This window comes from Anguilla rostrata, chromosome 3, assembly GCF_018555375.3.
Source record: "Anguilla rostrata isolate EN2019 chromosome 3, ASM1855537v3, whole genome shotgun sequence".
NCBI classification, from domain to species: Eukaryota; Metazoa; Chordata; class Actinopteri; order Anguilliformes; family Anguillidae; genus Anguilla; species Anguilla rostrata.
The window spans coordinates 29,096,007-29,116,878 of NC_057935.1; the positions used below are offsets into that span (position 1 = coordinate 29,096,007).

Below are 20,872 nucleotides of genomic sequence, written 5' to 3' on the forward strand. Positions count from 1 at the left end.
CAGCCAGTGAGGTCAGGCACTGATTAGGCGACTAGGCGTGGCTCGCAGTTGGCCTTCCAACTGATCAAAAAGGTGTTGAGGCCAGGGCTCTGTGCAGGCCAGTCAAGTTCTTCCACACCGATCTTGACAAAACCATTTCCATATGAAACTCGCTGTGTGCCCAGGTGCATTGTTATGCTGAAAAAGGAAACGGCCTTCCTCAGACCACAAAGTTGGAAGCACAGAATCATCTAGAATGTTATTGCATCAAGATTTGCCTTTACTGGAACTAAGGGGCCTAGCCCAAACCATGAAAAACAGCCCCAGACTAAGGGGCGTCCAGGTACTTTTGGTCATATAATGTCCTTTATTGATACACATGTACATCTTATTTACCTGTTGGTTATAAATTATACATAGAAAATGTTTGGCCACCTTGCACGATTTCTAAAAATAATCAGGCCCCAAACCAGAAGTAGTTTAGTATCTCTGGTCCACTCTATAACATCCAATCCCATAACAGAGTACAGAGCGGGGAATGTGGCAGGGGGTTAGAAATCAGAGAGATTTCACTGGCCAGACTGCACTTGACTGGCCACATCCAGCAGCTGTATTAGCAGGGTATCCAGCCAAATTATTATCTCACCTCTCCCTACACTGACTCACAGGAGTCTAGCCATCTGTGGCCCAGCCCTGCGACCTGGCCATGACTCGCTAACCAAGCATGAGGTAACCACCCAGATGCTCTCTGATGATGACCTCACACATGAACGAAGGGCCGAGCCGGACCTTTGTGTGGTAACCAAAAAATGGACTGATGAACATGCTCTCCCAAATCCAGATGTGGATATGATGGTGTGATGTGACTCAGCAGGTGGGTGACATGCATGCAGTGCATGAATATAAGCGCAGACATTCTCTGGCTGTTCAGGACAGGAGACATGATCCTAATTCTTCACTGTCCAAAAGGAAAGGAAGGGAAAGGCAACCAAGTCAGCTGATAAGCAGCCTCACATGTCCGGCCCATATCCTATCAGCCAAACTTCCAGGGACGTTCTTTCTGGGGGCGACATAGCTCAGGAGGTAAGACCGATTGTCTGGCAGTCGGAGGGTTGCCGGTTCAAACCCCGCCCTGGGCGTGTCGAAGTGTCCTTGAGCAAGACACCTAACCCCTAACTGCTCTGGCGAATGAGAGGCATCAATTGTAAAGCGCTTTGGATAAAAGCGCTATATAAATGCAGTCCATTTACCATTTACCATTTACCATTTCTGAGAAATCCCAATCTTGTGCATTAAGGCTTCTAACTGTAGGCAATGATTCAAAAAGGAAAATTCTCAAGTGGTACATCAGTACAGTTGAGGCCAAAAGTTTACATACACCTAGGCTAAAGACATTCAAACTCAACACAGGAAATGTATGGTAACATGAAATTAAGTCAATTAGGGTATCTACTTTATTTCTATGAGGTCATTTCAAAATAATAGCTAAGAGACAGATTTATTTCAGCCTTTATGTACTATATCAGATTTTCAGTGGGTCAAAAGTTTACATACACTTTGTTAGTATTTGGTGGCATTGCCTTTTATTTGCTTAACTTGAATCAAATGCTTGGGGTAGCCTTCCGCAAGTTTCTCACTATACTTTGCCAAATGTTTTGCCCATTCCTCCTGACAGAACTGGTCTAACTCAGCCAGGTTTATGAGCCTCCTTGATCGGACACACTTTTTTATTATGGAATTCAGGCAGGGGTTAAATTGGGGGTGGACATAGGTGTTGGTAAATAAATAAATAATTTTGACCGGCAGTTTTACAAATAACTATGACAATCCAGTCAATTTTTTGTGTGCTCCAGTCCATGTGTTCCCTCTAGCCACTTACTCGCTCAACCAATCAAAAATCAGAAGAAAAAAAACTCAGTCATTTATATAGACAGAAAGAAAAATATCATTGATTGTCTTGACTGTTTGGAAGCGGACACGGTATGTAATTTCATTACCATGTAATTTCATCTATGCAACATTTTAAAGAGAGATGAATAAACTGCCCCCACGAATGCCGGCTATTATTAACGGCAACTTTGATTGCATGAGGAAAATCAGCAGGTTGCTGGTCAGCAAACTAGGATTGAATATTTCCCACATACATAGGCCTAACGGTTTATTCAGCGGCGACTGGTGAGCTGAAAATTGGTGGGGCGCAAAACTTTCCTTTAAGCTAATCACTGATCACAACCTGTTTTCATTAGTAATTTTCCTTTATAATCAAGCGTGCCAACGATCGGACTAATCAAATGGCAAGTAGCCTAACACACAGCGTCTTCATACAGTGTTAGGGGGATTAAATCATAAATTCAACGTATCTGTTAAAAATCTGTTTTAATCACCAAGTAGTCTACACTTAACAAACAAGATACACCAGTCTGTTATCTACAGTGTTAGTTTTCAGAATAACCAGCAAAAACAAAACCTGCACTTCAATTTTGTTTACAATCTACACATTGCAGATATTTGCTATGAATATGAGTGCGGAGAAAGAAGTGCATCTATCCGCAAATAATGTTGATTAAAAATGTGCACAATTTCGTAGTGCAAATGAAAATAAATGTAGGCTATAAGGCCTAGGCTACTCGCTAAAACTGCCTACTTGGGGAGAGCTGGCTATATATGATAGTATTGAGTAGCCTATTTTGAGGATTAATCGTATTGATACTCAAGGAAAATTAGGAGAAGATTCCGCCACTGCTTAGTGATTAAAACTGATTTTCTAAATCGCATTTATCATTTGATCTCCCTAACACAATGCAAAGAAGCACTGTGTCCCTTTCCAATTGATTAGTCAGATTTTTGCATGATGTTTCAAAGGAAAGTTTTGCGCCTCACCAGTTTAAGACAAATGGATAAAGGAGGAAGAAAGGGAGGACAAAAGAGGAGGATGACGATTCTTTTCGTGGGTAAAAATAAATTCTCAGCATTAATGACACTCAATAAACTTAAAATATTTTATGTAAAAGCTTGCATAAATAGTATACATTCTTTTTAAAACATTGTTTTCCTTAATTACAATTATGTGCACAATACATTAAAGATACAACTATTTTGAGCTGAGACATTCATTGGTTTGTACCTTTTTTCATCCACCTCCCACCGAATCTCAGGGTCCATCCACCTCCCAAATCCCAATTTAACCCCTGGATTCAGGTCAGGGCCTTGTGACGGCCACTCCAATACTTTCACTTTGTTGTCTTTCAGCCATTTTGTTACAACTTTGGAGGTATGCTTAGGATCACTGTCCTGCTGACAGACCCAGTTTTTAGCTGATTTTAACTTTCTAGCTGATGTCTTGAGGTGTTGCTTCAGTATTTCTAGATAATCCTCCTTCCTCATGATGCCATCAATTTTCTGAAGTGCACCAGTCCTTTTTCCAGCAAAACACCCCCACAGCATGATGCTGTCACCCCCATGCTTCACAGTTGGGATGGTGTTATTAGGATTAAAAGCCTCACCCTTTTTACCTCCATACATAGCGCTGATCATTATGGACAAACAGTTCCATTTTTGTTTCATCTGACCAGAGAACACTCCTCCAAAAGGCTAAATCTTCGTCCTGGTGATCACCTGCAAACTTCATTCTGGCTTTATCATGCCGGTCTTGGAGTAGGGCTTCTTCCTTGCGTGACATCCTTTCAGGACATGGCAATGTAGATTTCTCTTAATAGTGGATGTAGATACTTTGGTGCCTGATGCCTCCAAATCCTTCACCAGTTCCTTTGTTGTTGTCTTGGGGTTCAGTTGAACCTTGTGGACCAAAGTTCGTTCAGCACTGGGAGTTAATTTGTGCATCCTTCCTAAATGATGCAGTGTCTGTACGGTTCTAGGTCTTGGCTGAGTTGCTTGGATTCTTCCATGGTATCAAGGGCAAAAAAGCAGTGGCTCTAAAGGTAGGCCCTTAAATACAGCAGCCACAGGTGCCAATTAACTCCCAATTAACTCCTAAATATGACTGCCCTAGACTCTTTTACCATGGTTAATGAAGATCTGCTTAGTAAAGTGGTAACACTGTTTTTACTTGTTTATCAGGGGATGTTCTAAATATTGTCAAGTACTCGCTCCAGACTGGCTTTTTCCCAACTACACTTAAAACTGCCATTGTAATCTGGTTTCCGTGCCAGGCACAGAACAGAGACAGCCCTAGTTAAGGTTTTAAATGATCTTAGATTCAATCTGGATGCCAAGAAACTCTCTGTCCTGGTCCTGCTAGACCTCAGTGCGGCATTTCATACCATTGACCATGAGATCCTCCTTGACAGACTGCATAATTGGGACAGTCTTTCTGGTGCAGTTTTAAATTGGTTTAGGTCCTACCTAATAAACCGTGATTTTTTTGTTTCCCTCGGTGGCCACTATTCAGAGAAAGTGCATATTACATGTGGTGTGCCCCAGGGCTCGATTTTAGGGCCTTTACTATTCAGTCTGTATAAGATCCCATTAGGGGCTATCATCCGCAAGCATGGCATCAACTTCCATAGTTATGCGGATGACACCCAGCTGTATGTCTCGGTCATGCCAGACGATCTCAGCCACATTGATACCCTTATAAGCTGTATCACTAACATTTCCTCCAGCTGAACGAAGACAAGACTGAAATACTAGTGATCGGAGCAAAGGCCCCAAGAGAGAAAGTGGTGACACAACTTAAATCATTGTCACAAAAAAATATCAAACCACAGGCTAAAAACCTGGGTGTCATTTTTGATAACAAACTGAACTTTGACACCAATATTACGAATGTGACTAAGGCTGCCTTTTATCATCTAAAAAATATTGCCACGGTCAGGCCTTTTTTCTCTCAAGCTGACACAGAGAGGCTTATGCATGCTTTTATCTCTATCAGGTTGGACTACTGTAACTCCTTTCTGGTCTACCCAAAAAAACAATAGGTCGATAACAACTAATACAGAATGCTGCCGCCAGGGTCTTAACTAGGACCAGAAGGAGAGCACATATCACACCTGTTTTAAAGTCTCTGCATCGGCTTCCAGTCAGTTTTAGGATCGATTCTAAGATTCTTTTACTGGTTTTTAAGTCCTTACGTGGCACTGCACCTGAGTATATTTCAGACATGCTTTTAAGATATGTTCCTGGCAGATCCCTCAGATCCTCTAGCTCTGGTCTTTTAGTTGTTCGTAAAACCAGGACAAAATGGTGAGGTGGCATTTAGTTTCTATGCCCCCTAGGCTTTGGAACACCCTACCTGAGGATCTGAGGACAGCTCAAACAGTTGACATTTTTAAACAAGGACTAAAAACATACCTTTTTACCATGCCTTTACCTAGGAACAATTTTTATTTTATCACTTTTTTTTCTTACATTTGCTAATACTCTTCCTACTTGATTTTATTTTGTTATTTTATTCTATTTTATTTTATTTTTATTTTTTATTTTTTGTGAAGTGCATTGCAAAACCTTGTACAAAATGTGCTATATAAATAAAGTTTGATTTAATATGACAATTGGCCAATCAGAAGCTTCTAATAAATCATTACATCAATTTCTAGAATCTTCCAGACTGTTTAAAGAGACAGTCAACTTGGTGTATGTAAACTTTTGGTTTCAACTGTAGATAAATTAAGGCTGGCTAAAACAACATTGGCTAGAACCAATCAGACAGTTTTTTGCAGAAAGGTCTCTCAGAAAATTAATTTCCACTTCCACAAACTCCAGAGAGTGCATCTGTGGTGTTGTCCAGCATCACAGGGTCTGATGGGAGTACTTTAGGCTCATTGAAAGGCCTAATTTAGGGAGAGATCTCACTGGGAGAAAAAACAGTCTTGGCACCTTCCGGGACTGGACTGCGGCCTGCCCCAGCCCTCCCACTGAACACACTGAGCACATAGTTTTGCGAGGCGGGGGAGGGGAGATACCGGGGTGCTACAGCAGACATTCCTCCGGGGGGCTGGGGAGGGGTGGTGGAAGAGGGTGGGATATCACCAGCTAAGGGATGTGTCATTGAACTGTTCTCTCACCAAGGAGCTGCACTGCTCTCTATACTGCAGGACCATTCCATCCACTGCAGTAAGCACTGAGTGGCTCAGTCTCTTCTCTCACAGACAAGAACATAGTGAATATAATAATTAAAGCTTCATTGCCATTAAACTTAAGAAATACTTACATCTCTGTATCCATGAGGGATTGTTCCTGAAATCTCTCCAAAGACTGCCTGGCACCCAGCAGGACAGAATTTACTGAAAGGATATGGAAAAACATCCATCTATACACACAAAAAATGTTATCAAATTGATTATATGTTCTTTAGAGTGATAATAATAATAAGTATTATTATTATTATTACTATTATTATATACATCTCATAGTTCTCAAATTTCAGATACGCCAATCTTCACACTCAAATGGACCTCCAGTGGTGTGTCTCATCGCCTCAGTAAGCTCCCAGGCATGATTCATCAACGATAGAACTGGTGACATTCAACGTAGAAAAAAGATCACAAATCTTACTGTACCTGAACTCTGGCTCTGTGAAATTGACTCCTTTGTCAAGACAAGTGATCAGATCTGGAAAGAGAGGGATAAAATTATTAAATGTATAAAATAATAAAGATACAACCCCACTTGTGTGATTACACATAAACAGACCTGAAAACCTCAGTGGTTGGACAAAGAGCTTCCTCCATGTAGTGTGTCCCTGCACTGAATTTTGGGTTCCGCTGCTGAAAGCCCCCTGTTTTCCATGTTCTGATGAGTGTCTGTAGGGCTTTGTGGTGACTGAGAAGAAACATTCCCTTCACTGCCCACAGTGAACAAGTAAATAATACATTGTATTATTGTATTAATACACATTGTCTACCAATGCTGCAATGTTGTCATTTATTTGAGTGTGGGGGACAATTACTTGATGCCTAACATTGGTGATATGAAAACAGTTAAAGGTCCAGCAAACTGAAATTAGTGAATTCTTTGCTGGTATGTTGTTTTTATTGCATTCACAAATGGGCCAAAAATATTTTAAATTATTCTTGGAAAAAAAACAAAAAAAAAACACATAGATAGGCTCACGCTGAGTTTGGCTTGCTTTCCCCTGCAGTGAAACACCAGGTTTTCAGTGGGTGTAGTTAGCTGGGGTCTGAAACACCCTAAGAACAGTGAAATTCTTTCTACATGTAATGATGCTCTTGTCACTTGTGCATGTTGCTTGTCATGCCACATATTTTTGGGGAATGGTACAAATTTCATTAAGAAACTGAAAGAAACTGAATTATTAAGAATGCAATCAATTATCACTTCTGGGGAATATAACCACAATTTGAATAGAGTTTCCCTTACTTTTAAGCTAAGATTAAAAGTTTCCCCAACCTATAAGATAAGCTTAAGATCTAAGTGGTGTGGGGGACAATAAAGAAGAAGAAAGACTGTTACAGTTGGAGCTCAACACGGGGAAGCATAGTGTTAGGCAGGTGCCGGTCAACAGTCATTTTGATCGGCATTTTTTAAAAATGACAGGTTCTTTTTCCGTGCAATCAAAATGACTGGTTGAAATGTATGCATCTGAACTTCCGCAAGCCATCGGTCCAGAACATAGGCTTTTCTGAGGAGGCAACAATGTTGGAGTTATCCATTTGCTAGCTACATCAATGTGTATGTGGTTACAATGGTTTCATTATCTATTTGCTAGCTACATCGATGTGAACGTGGTTACAATGGTTTAAAACATTATTTCCAGCATCAAGTTAGCAAAGCTGTCTGCATCCGACTGTGAAGCCTAACGTTATGTCTATTACGTGAGGGACTGATACGGTTTGCGCTGGAATATAAATAATTAGCAGCTGGCCAAGGTAGATACAGCAGCCTGTTCTCTGAGGTAACATTTGCTACATCAAAATGAATGCAACAAAGTGGTTGCAATGTTCTATTAATTTAAAACAATTAACGTTAGCTACACACTAACTGTATACTGTACTACTAGGCCAGATGATTTCTAGCAGTTAGTTGAAAAAGCTATATCTCTACTCTGATAAGTATTATGTTAACTATAAAAATTTATTCAAAACTGTTGAATGTTAATAAAGTTTAAGTACTGTTAAAAGATGAATGTTGACACCAGATGTTCATGTTGTTGGAACATATCTTACAGATAATCTCTAATTGGAACCTGTTGATTAAACATTTTAGCTATTTGAGGTTGAAAAAAGAGCCATTTTTTGGTGTAGAAATGGTGTCCCTGATAAGTTAAATTTCAATCACCACCCAGATTTTAGTTGAATGTGATCTCTAAATCTGACACAGCAGGCGGTGCCATATTTTTTACTGCAACATTAGAGCGCGATTCCAAATACTTAAACAAACCAGTACAACACTTAGTTTCTTTGATGGGTCAAATGTAAGCTCAAGCATCTTAAAAGGTGCATGAGTTTATTGAACTGCATGGGTTTATGATTGGATATGATTGATCACCGCACAAAATTCTTTACAGATCTGGCCTCTTAATTTTCCTATGAATGTGCACCAGATTGATGCATTTAATTTTTTTTTTTTAATCTTGGGTGGACATGCCCCTGGACCCCCCTAGAGGGTCCAGGGTCCCCGTCACAGTTTTCCAAAATCCTGTGAGAAACACTGGGTTATGTCTTTGCATTTGTTACAAGGCTATGTTACTGTAAATCCAGGGGTAATTTTTCCGAACATACATTTTGACTCCTAATTAAGACAGACCATGTAATGTTCTCTTCTCATAAATCCCACGAACCATTTCAGAGTGATTTCAGAAAAAAGCCTTTCATGGGGTACCATGCCCCCAAACCACCCCCCACCCCCCCACCCCCCCACCCCTATTAACATGCTAGTTAATAGTGTACTTGTAGTATTTCGAACTGTAGTATTTTGAACTATGCGGTTGTTCCCTGTACTTGGACCGGTACTTCTCTCTAGGGGTTTCGTCATACTTGTTCCTGGTTATGGTTATACACTTTGTTGTACGTCGCTCTGGATAAGAGCGTCTGCCAAATGCCTGTAATGTAATGTAATGTAATTTCAGATAGGGAAAACTGAAAAGTCACTGAAATAAACGTGCATGCTTTTATTTTCAAAACTTTGAAAAACTTTTGTAATTTTCACACCTACCCGGGCTTTTGTGTGCACCCCAGACAGTTTTTAGGTTCCTTGCTTCAATATTTAGATATATACACCCCCCGCCCCCCATCCATCCAAAAGAAGCCCCTTCAACATCAACTCCACGTTAGACTCATTGTAAACACACGTCCCTGCTTCTCATGACTGATATCGTCCTTCTAATGAATGTCACCCTTCATCTTTCAATTAGTTATTTCATTATGTTAATATTTTACGCTGCTTTGTTGCTTTCCTTTACAAATGCAGGAAGTATACCCAGGCAGTTGAGTGTCGAACTCGAGGATGCATATCATTGCGCGACTTCTGATGTGGGCGTACCTGCAGACAATAACATTAGGTTGGTCGTATAAATAGTGTTGTATTACTACTAGCTAGCGAAACCGAAAATGTCTGAGGATGAAATAAATGGATGGTGGCAACCCTATAACAACAGCCAGCAAGCTGTCTAACTGTTACCGTAGACATCCTATGTATCACAAACAGACGCGATAGCGTTAGCCAGCCCGCTTAGTACCTACCTCGAGCGGTTCGACTAACGATGGGAAAACGGTTGGTACAGCTCCAGGCTTCAGACAGTCGCCTTGGTAGTCGGTGGCTTCAAAGTGGTCGCTGCATACCCTTAGTCCTCGTTTGCGAACTTCTTTGGCTGTTATGTTGGGGTGTCTGATTACATCCAGCCATGTCTGGCACAAAGTTGCATCGCGTGGAAAACTATGAAAATGTGCTTTCAAGGCAAGTTTAACGGGGGCATTATAACAACCGGGTATAATGCACCTCATTATTACACCGATATCGCATCAAACAAAAGCTAGCAGACGTTAGTTTGTTCGATTTCAACGCTAAGTTAACGGAATGTTTTGCTTCACTTCTCGATTTTGCTGCGAAACGAAATTGAACAAAAAGAAGAAAACGGAAACCGTACTACTATGTGGACTTGCGCTAAAAAATAGGTCTTTGTTTCCAAAATTAGACATTTAAAATGAAATAACTAATCAAAAAATTAAGGGCGACACATTCATTAGAAGGACAATATCAATCATGAGAAGCAGGGACGTGTGTTTACAATGAGTCTAACGTGGAGTTTGATGTTGAATGGGCTTCTATTGGATGGGGGGGGTTTGTTTACACGGGTATATCTAAATATCTAAATATTGAAGCAAGCAACCTAAAAACTGTCTGGGGTGCACACAAAAGCCCGGGCAGGTGTGAAAATGACCCCAGAAGTGTTATAAAGTGAAATTCCCATCTAAGACCAAATACATAAATATATACCTCAAATAAAAAGAAAGTGTTTCCAGAAAAAATACCTTTTATCTACCTCTAAATATGATTCAAATGCTAGTGCATTAATTTCTACTGGGGGAGGGAGTCCCCCACTTGGTGCATAGCTCCGGACCCTGATGGGGTCTCAGTAGCCCCCAAACCCCTGGCCTTCTCATGACAGGCAGTTTCAAATTCCTGCCAAATAGCCTGCGAGGAAGGGCTACAAAGCAATGGAATGCAGACTTACTGCACTGGCTTCCATGTCAAGTAACCACCAAACATACATGCCAATTCATCCATAAAGTTAACATGAAGATCCAAAAACCTTATCATATAAGTGAAATTTATTTGTCCAGGATTCATATTCAAAATTCTTTGGTGTAAGGTTTGAAAATTTTTGTGTGGTTTGGTTCAGACTATTTCACTCCCCTGTGTTGCTAAAACTGTCACCTGAGTGAGAGCTACACCCTTCTTCATCTATAGATTTAGCACAATGCAACAGAACATACACAACAGGGAAATGGTACATATTAGCGATACTAGTAAGGTTAAATAGTCTACACTGACTAAAATTAAATGCAAGAAAGGAAAGTATGATACAGAAGAGTGACTCAGTTGAGTATCACTGCACTCCATCCACAGGGTTTGCTGTTGATTCTGACTTAGGAAAACCAACAGCCTGTGAGCCTATCTGCAGTTCCCTTTGGCAATGCAGGGGGGCAAGGAACCGCATAAAGGGGTGGGGGTGGGATGTGTGATCAGAACTTGACAGTGCTCCTTCTGTATGGATGATACAAAACCTACAAAAAAAAAATCTTCCCAACTAAAAACCAAATCAACATGACCCAGCCTAAACAGACCACCTTCACTACATTTGTTCATGGGTCAGGAATTTGGCTGGTTTGATAGAAATATGGTTTATGGTGGTCAGTGGGATGAGGTTACGAAGGGGACCCTCTAAATGTCAGCTTGCCCTCCAGGGAGAGACAGCTGCCGCAGTGTCTGAGATATGGGTAACAGTCATTGCGTTCCACAGCCCATTCTGACCTGATGTCACATGATTTCTCTGCTGTAGCACATATAGGTTTACCTGCAGTTCATTCATTAGCAGGAGTCTGAGCAGCCTCCATTTGTTAAACCCAGGACAAAAAAAGAATGTCAATGGAGTCAGAGAATCAATGGAGTCAGAGAATGTATCCATTCAGAAAAGTGGTCCACTGTGACACTTGCTACATTTTAGCACTTTTACTGCAATACACTGGGACTATAAATTGACTCTACCTGGGAAAAATGGAGAACTGGTCACCATGGTCTCATTCACTTCCTCTACTCACCTCACTGGTGACATCAATGAAAACAGCCCATACCACGGCATCACAAAGAAAGGTTTTCACCAGCAGGTATGACTTCAAGAGAGCTGCTGGTCTCCAGAATTCCGTTTGATTTTTTAATCTTCCCTTTTAAAATAACACTCCTAACGTGATGGGGTCTGACAGTTCATTTCATATCTAGCCTCTTAGTATCTAGCTCACTCCCGGCACAGCACTGTAACCCAATATCTACCACTCACAGGAAGTGAATTAACGCTTTAGAGCAAGCCATACAATAAATTGTACCATCAATCTCTGTATGATGTCAGTACGGATTAAACCCACCCTCCCACCCCTGTAAATGTAGAGGGACTTGGCTCTTGGGACAATTCAGGGAGTTCAGAATGGTATCTCAGCAATATGACTCATAGCCACACTGTGTGAGTGATATTCAATGGCACAAAGTGCACAACAAGGTGATCACAAATTCTCAATACAATGAAGATATCTGTGGTTGCTTTTGGATGCCAGATGCCTAATAAAGCAATGCTTTAGAGACAGAAGGTATGGTGTGAAAGCCCTCAGAAGTCCAGGGAAGTAGGGGGATGATTTTCCAGAGTGGAGTCAGCTCTGTGATTGTGGGAATGTGTGAGTGAGACAGTGATCTGAGCCACAGTTCTTTCTGCCCCCTTGCCCCAGAATTACACCCACATTGCCTGGGAGAGAGTCCTGATAACAGGATGCTTCCCACTGCATGGTACCTCCTGAGCCCACTGCACTAACCAAATCCTGGCAGCCTTGAGTCATATTCCCAACACTGTCTGTATGAGAGAGCTGGTGTATGTGAATGTGGAAATGTGTGTGTGTGTGTAGTGTGTGTAAAGCCGCGTTTCCACCGCAGGAACTATACCCCGGAACTAGGAACCTTTTGAGGAACTCAGTGCGTTTCCACCGCAGGAACTAGGGTCTAAATTTAGTTCTGGGGGCTTTGTTTTACCCCCCAAAACGTTCCTGCTCGGGGGGTAGTACTTTACGAAAGTACAGGAACCTTTTGGGTGGAGCTTGCAGCGCTGAACATTTCTGATTGGTCGAGTACTCGCAGCGTTTGTGTTGTATTTATTTTCCACCATTACCCGCCATGTTTGAAAATATGCAGCGGCAAACCAATTAATTTTCATAATAACTTCAAATCAAACTTGTATGTTATGCGGCGCAGTAGCCTAGTTTTGGTTATAGCCTGCCAACGTCTTGGAATTATAACGTGTGCTCTTCTGTTCTTTTCTTGCTTTAGTATTCGTTTTATAAAATGCTAAGCATTCGTGCTGGGACAGCATATTACGTAGGCTACCAAAATATTCAAACGGATTAATTCGGTTGCTGAATATTTTCTTCCGGATTTTCTTTGTTAGCCCGTTGTAATTGACTCAAAACGTTTGATACAGTTATGTGAGGTATGCGGTAGTATTGCATAATTAACATTGGTGATACAGTACAAGCAAACTGGAAATCACCTTCCGCACTTTTTATCCGGGTAAAATAACAGGTTAATTCTAGTAATCTCCCCTTTAGCTTTTTCAGACTGCCGTAATTTTACTCAATTTTACTGCCATTTTTCAATTCCACGAAAAGACCAGGAAGACTATGGACTAATTTATGGTGCATGGTTCGCATCTGGAACTTCGCTGCTCGGCTAGCAGTAACTTCGAAGGAAAGCAAACAGTGGCTGTACCACTACTAATTTACATTTTCACGCAAGTCCGAGTTTTCGTTCTATTCTTGTCATTTTGCCATTAGCCTATATGGAATTGACGACGAGAAAGTAATCAAACAGCAAATTGTTTACAACGTGTGCATGTTTTCTGCTGTTGTTGCCAGTTATACATATAAATGTGAATGCATTCTGTCGCTTCGGATTTCAAGACATGAAAGCGAATGTTCGCATAAAAACATAATGAATGTGTTTGAGAGGATATATGAAAATCAATAAATTCAAAAGTAACCATATATAGTCATTGTTGGTAACTCGTTGTATATAAGTGGAATAAACCCCTCCGGGCTGTCCCGGTTATTAGAAAATAATGTAGGCTACTTCGGTGGTAGAATGGGGTTACAGAAGAAATCATATGACAGATGGACCGACGACAACGTCGCTTTTTCATACGTCAGTGGGCTAATTTGCCTAATCTTCGCGGTACTTTAGACCCCGGTGGAAACGCAAACAACCATTGGCTGAAGGAACCTTTTAGTTCCTGGTAAAGTAGTTCCTGGGACTGAAAGTTCCGGGTAATTTTGGTGGAAACGCGGCTTAAGTAAATGTGTGTTAATATGAATGCATATGTACAAACAGCGTGGGAACAAGAACAATTTTAACATAGCTAGAATATTCTCACTGTATGTGCTGTAGCTCACAGTTAACTGTGCTCACACAAAAATGTAACAAGACAAAATAAACCAGTTAACTAACATTCTGCAGTATTTGTTTAAATCCGTTTTTAATAACCTTTGAAACATCTTCATAATATTCCAGGAGTGAATTTTGTGCATTCTTTGAGTGTTTATGTGCGTGTGTTCCTGATCCCCATTATGCATCTGCTATGCAAACAACTGTCAGAAGCAACAGCTTGTGTTTTACTGGTCTAGTGTTGTTAAATGTTTATGACTACTTGGTTCAAGGGTACACTAAAGCTGGTCTCTCCCACTGTGTCTAACAAAGTCCATATTAATATGGACAAAAAAAGCCCCTTTGTATTTTTTGCTGATGGAGTTGGAGGGGGTAGGCAAAAGCTAAAGGGCACAGGGGGCTCAACCCTCAAAATTAATGTACGGCAGGATTTAATTAACAAGCTGGTTCATTTATATACAGCTTTAAAGAACTGCGCAAGGCAAAAAATGCCCCAAATCAGCACATAAACCTGACTGCCATGCTTGAGGTTGGTCTTTGTGGTTACTCTCCAGCCTGGTACTCTATGGCACACCAGGATGTCCGAGAGAATGCCTTCCGTTGTCTGGCTTCTGTGAATGCATCACTAAGCATAATGGAAACAACACGATAGTGATATGCTGAACCAAGCCAAGGAGCTACAGTATGTTAAAAAATGACAATGCCTGTAGGTAAAATACAGAAATACCAATATACATTTTTTTTAAATGCAACATATAAACAATAAAGGGGTATTCTGTGAAAAAGTGTCACTTGACACTTCAGCTAGGACCATTATACCCTGCTTGCTTTTCTTTATTGTACTTTTAACACTAACCAACGTCTCATGCGGTTGACTTTATTTTTGTAGGTTTATAAGGTGGACGTTCAGCACTTCTACAGCTGATATGACATTCTCACTGTTGCCCTGTTAAGACTTCATGACTTAATGACAATAATTTGCTGTCTTACACAGGCATTCTCAATGGGTGGGGGTGTTACGCTCTTTTGTCTTTTCTCCCCAGCTTTGCATTTCTTTTTGAGGCTGTATCTCTCTGCCAGTAGGTGAAGCACACCTTTGTAACTTGCATTCCAGGAGATAAAACAACCCATACCTGCCTGCATGATTGTTCTCTCATGTGCTCACTCGTTTTTGGTTTTTGGAGTTTAGTCCAGTCTCGTATTACCCTTCTTTAGTGTTTTTGTGTAGGGTACATTGCAGTGTACGTGAAGTGATTTTCTTTTACTTTTTGTGCACTTTGTTAGTTTGCTAAAAAAAAAAAAAAACAGGGATCCTGCAAAAAAACTCATTTTGTTTTTCTGTCTGTCTTGAGGGCAAAAATAATCTGCCACTTCAGAGATTAAGGTATTTGTCTTCTACAGGTTATGAAACCTGAAACCTACAACCAGTTATGGCAATGTATGGCCAGGTATGACAATGTGGCTTGGCATTAGTGTTTATGATCATTCCATTGCTTTGTTGCATTCATGTTATAATACATTTTGCTTTTGCTACATTGGCAGCCCAAATTTTGTATATAGTGGATTATTTCATGTTATTATGTCTATGTCATCCCCTGGGTCACTGAAACTCAGGTGGACTTTAGGATGTTCAAGTCATGTGTGAGATTTCTGTGGAGGGGGGGTACGGAGGAACTTTTGAGCATGGAAGGAAACTGACAACAATTCTGTTAAAGCCAATGGGGCTTTTAGCATAATCCACAGACATTACATTTTCAACAATCCAAATTTGGCATCAAAACGGTGGTAATCCCTGCTTCTATAAGCAACCACATTTTTAAAACAAGCTTCCAAAAATCCAACCCACAAATGCCAAATTTTACAAGCAGCTTCTGAAAAAATGGAGCCCAAACTCACTTATTATAAGTGCACTTAGCTACACTGGCATCTATCATAAATAATGCAGTGATGCAGAGTCTTAGCAGTCTGCTTTATTTTATTACTGTGATGAAATATTATAAAAAAGAGGAAATGTACAACTTGAAATTCACACATTTTATAATTCCATTATGTACATTATTAAAGGATCCCAACCCATGTGAGGTAACTAACAATGATTTCCTAAATGAGAGCCAGCATGTGGTTGTCTTTGTTGCTCCAATGAGTCTAGTGATCTCACTATGAAAGTCACACAATGATGATAGAAGCAAAGATTTTGTACAGAAACAAAAGTGTCTACATCATACCATTTGGTATTTGGTTAGCTGAAGAATGACTAAATGATGTGATCGGTTCATCACAAACTTCATCACAGAATCCTAATCCAGGAAATAGCCTTCACTCACAGCTGTCTCCCAGTGGTTCATTGTGCCATCTAACCCCTGACCCCATAACAGGTGTTGGCCAAAATCCACTCAAACGTCCAGATATCACCAACTGTATCACTTCAAGCCACTGACAACAGATCTATTTTTGCCAAGGGTTTGATGAATCATAACTGGAGGGCAACAGTATATAGAAGATTTTCACTTCAGTCCACTTCTGAGAACATCTTAATGGAATGCCTGGTTCTTTATTTTTATTCAATATAATGACGCAAATACAGAATCACAGACACTTGAGGTCAGAAGGCCTCTGCTTTTGTCTCCACACCTCCATCACATATTCTACAGACCAACCAGATATACAGCTCTGTATTCTCAACATTGGAAGCCAGAGCATTCCAATTCCATGAATCTTCTGAAAATTAATTGTAACAAGCAAATGAATAACAAAAGCTGAACAAGACCAGAGCTCCAATGTGGTGATGACACCACTAGTCTGGCTGCACAGTCGTGCAGAATGCCCTGCATTCTGGTGATCAGATGCACAGCTGATCAGTACATCCATGCTTGTTTCAGACCCTAAAACTCTTAAATAGTTCTGCCAGCACTCTTTGCCATTCCCACAATCTGGCAGCACTCTCCTCCCGAGGACTGGCCCCTGCACTGCTAAAGGCTTTAATAAGCTGAGCCAGTTCTGCTGGATGCACTGCATTTACATGCTCACTGATCAACCCCCTACCTTCCCACTCCCCCCCCGCCAAACACACAGACAGATATACACACACACTGACACACAAACAGACTGACGTGCATACACGCACACGCAGACGCACACACAATCTTACTTCAAACCACCAGTGTATTTTCCCCCACCAGCTGACAGACGTCACTCAATAACCTAGCCCTCGCCATTGCTAATGCAGCATCAATCTTCAGCTAATGGAATGTCTCAGTCACCTGGTGCTTCCTGCGCAAGGCCTCTGACACTGGCAATGATGAAGTGATACACGCTAATGAATGAGCGGATGAGTTAGGATATCAGAAGAAAGTAGAATATGGTAGAGTAGGAAAATCGAGAAAGAGTGAAAGGGAAAGAAAGTAACAGAGGGGGCCCTGTAGCTATGCCTCTCTCTCTATCACTTCATGACTGGTCTACTATCAAAGCCTCCATCTTCCTTTACAGACCGTGTTTTATTCCCCACCTTGTGTTTTGTTTGATATCGTATCTTCTTTCTCCCCTCCAGTTAAATGAAAGATAAATCCTTGCTGGCTTTAGATTTATTCAAACCAGCTCCGATAAATAGCTTTTTATATCTGGATTAATCCTCTGAAAGGGGACAAACATTATTAAATTTGTGCAGTTCTGTAAAAGCAGCACCTACATATAACAGCCACCACTTCTGAGAAAAGGAAAATTTTCCCCAAGCCCCCAAACAAACCCAACCCCCCAAACAAAGCCCAGTTTGTTCACCGAATGCAACCCAGAGCTGTTTATGAGCAGTTGTGTGTAGCATGGCAGTAAAGCTAGCATCTCATACCTGTGTGCTCAGTTGTCGAGTAGGACAGGAAGAAGCCACGACCAGACTTGTGTACCCCACTCATGAACTGGACTGTGACCTCATTCCCACTGGATTGGATTAGCTCAGGAACCTGCAGGCCTAGTCCACAGTACTTCACTGAAGCAGAGGATATGAGGAAGAAGGTCAGGAAAACCATAATTAACAGCCATTTATTCACTCCAGGGATGGAGATAATGATAACACTGTAACAATATAAATATTTAGGTGCATTTATGCCAAGTGCATGCTGAAGCATAGCTGGAGGGTAACTATAGCAGGAAGGCAATAGCAGATGTCCTCTTCTGTCAACTTGAAAAAATAGAAGAGGTTCTACATCCCTACTGTTGAAGCCAGAGTATTCCAATTCCATGAATCTTCAGAAAGTTCATTAAGGAGACCTAACCAAGGACAATACTGTGGAAATGGATCTTCTAGACTGTAATATAACACTGGAAACTGTTATTAGCCAGAACCTACTGTAGTCATTAAGAATAGAAGACAGAAGGAACACAGGAGGTGAGTATCTGAGTATGTACCTCCTGGGCACTCACCAATCTCAGCTCGGCTGGTCCCAATGCCATTGTAGATCCTCAGATAGTTGAAGTGGCAGTCTGAGTCCTCAATGTCAAAGTCTGCAAATTTGAAGTGGACCCTCTTCTGGGGGGGCACTCGGATCTCCCACTCACATACTGTGTGGTTGGGGTACGTCTGGGGGTAGTTGATAGAGGACAGTGTGCCGCTGCTGGGACCCAGAAAGGTGTTACCGCAGCCATCCCCTAAAAATGTGCAGGTAAAACCAATATAGGGTTAGACCATAGAACTTCAAGCTTGATTGTTATGGCTTCAGCGCTACCAACATTTAATCTAACCTGAAAAAGTACAACATTCTGAAATTTGTATTTTCTACCAAATATGGAATACTCAGTTATATTCACAATATGCTGTCATTGCTGCAACCTCTGCTGTCAAATTATGAACAGTTTTTTTTCTTTATGAAAAAAAAAGGTTTTACAGACAACATGTACAAACCCAACTCGGAAAAAGTTGGGACGGTATGGAAAATGCAAATTAAAAAAAAGAAAGCAGTGATTTCTAAATTTACTTTGACTTGTATTTCATTGCAGACAGTATGAACACAAGATATTTCATGTTTTGTCTGGTCAACTTCATTTCATTTGTAAATGTAGGCCTACATCCATTCCTGCCATTCAGGCCTGCAACACATTCCAGAAAAAAAGTTGGGACGGGGGGAATTTAGGGCTAGTAATGAGGTAAAATAATTAAATAATGATGTGCTTTCAAACAGGTGATGTCAACAGGTGATTATAAACATGATTTGGTACAAAAGCAGCGTTCAGGAAAGGCCTGGTCCTTTAGGAGCAAAGATGGGCCGAGGATCGTCAGTTTGCCAACAAATGCGTGAGAAAATAATTGAAATGTTTAAAAACAATGTTCCTCAAAGAAAGATAGGAAGGGATTTGGCTATTTCACCCTCTATGGTGCATAACATAATTTAAAGATTCAAGGAATCTGGAGGAATTTCAGTGCGTAAAAGACAAGGGCGCAAGCCTAAGCTGACTAACTGTGCTCTCCGATCCCTCAGACGGCACTGCATCAAGAACCGTCATTCATCTATAAGCGATATAACCACATGGGCTCAGGATTACTTTGGCAAACCTCTGTCAAGCACTACAATACATAGTTACATCCACAAATGCCAGTTAAAACTTTACTGTGCCAAAAGGAACCCTTATGTTAACCATGTCCAGAAGCACCGTCGACTTCTCTGGGCTCAGAGGCATCTGGGATGGACCATCACACAGTGGAAACGTGTATTGTGGTCAGACAAATCAGTATTTCAGGTCTTTTTTGGAAGAAATGGACGCTGTGTGCTCCGGACCAAAGACGAAAAGGACCATCCAAACTGTTACCAGCAACAAGTCCAAAAGCCAGGGTCTGTCATGGTATGGGGTTGTGTCAGTGCCCTTGGCAAAGGTAACTTACACTTCTGTGATGGCACCATTAATGCCAAAAAGTACATAGAGGTTTTGGAGCAACATATGCTGCCTTCAAGATGACATCTTTTCCAGGGCCCATGCATATTTCAACAAGACAATGCAAAACCACATTCTGCACACATTACAAAGGCATAGCTGCGGAAGAATAGGGTGTGGGTGCTGGACTGGCCTGCCTGCAGTCCCAACCTGTCCCCAATAGAGAATGCGTGGCGCATTTTGAAACGCAAAATGTGACAACAAAGACCCCGTACTGTTGCACACCTTAAGACTTGTTTGCGGGACGAATGGGAGAAAATTACACCTGAAAAGCTTCATCACTTAGTGTCTTCAGTCCCTAAACATCTTTTAAGTGTTGTGAAAAGGAATGGCAACATTACAAAGTGGTAAATGCTTTACTGTCCCAACTTCTTTTGAAATAGGCTATGTTGCAAGAATAAAAATTAAAATAAGTGTTTATTTTGAAAAAACTATAAAATTCATGAGGTAAAACATCAAATAGTGTGCTGTTGTATTGTTTTCAATGTAGCTAATACATGTCAAAGATAATTTACAAATCACTGTTTTCAGTTTTAGTACGTTAAATTTTAATTTAACGTACCGTCCCAACTCTTACTGATTTGGGTTTGTAGATATAAAACACTCCAATAATCCTGTATATTGTGATAGAAAAATGAAACCTTCCCCATTCCAGCCATCTGTACAGTCATTGCTGTGATTATGAAAAAATCTTCTGGGCATCTGAGTCACATGTTTCAAGTACACATTTTCTGACATTTCAGCAAACACCAGAACCATTACAACAACAAATTCTCTAGGGGGAAGGATGGGGCTTTGTGTGGAACTCCAGTACTAGCGAGAGGATCCTTGGCAACAGTTGATATGCACCACTAAAAAAACA

General features: G+C 40.9%; 1 protein-coding gene and 1 long non-coding RNA gene across 5 annotated transcripts in view; one reads left to right on the forward strand and one right to left on the reverse strand.

The window, feature by feature from the left end:
• LOC135252006 (uncharacterized) overlaps positions 1-20,872 on the forward strand; it is a 364,708-nt gene that overhangs the window by 286,455 nt on the left and 57,381 nt on the right. The gene's annotated exons all lie outside the window — the stretch shown is intronic.
• dcbld2 (discoidin, CUB and LCCL domain containing 2) overlaps positions 1-20,872 on the reverse strand; it is a 93,775-nt gene that overhangs the window by 50,671 nt on the left and 22,232 nt on the right. For all 4 annotated transcript variants that reach the window (XM_064329876.1, XM_064329877.1, XM_064329879.1 and 1 more), the window contains exons 2-5: positions 18,508-18,732; positions 17,936-18,073; positions 6,498-6,549; positions 6,149-6,221 (exon numbers count right to left, since the gene is read on the reverse strand). In XM_064329876.1, coding sequence (XP_064185946.1) covers positions 6,149-6,221; positions 6,498-6,549; positions 17,936-18,073; positions 18,508-18,732 — 488 coding nt within the window. The remainder of the gene's footprint in view (positions 1-6,148; positions 6,222-6,497; positions 6,550-17,935; positions 18,074-18,507; positions 18,733-20,872) is intronic.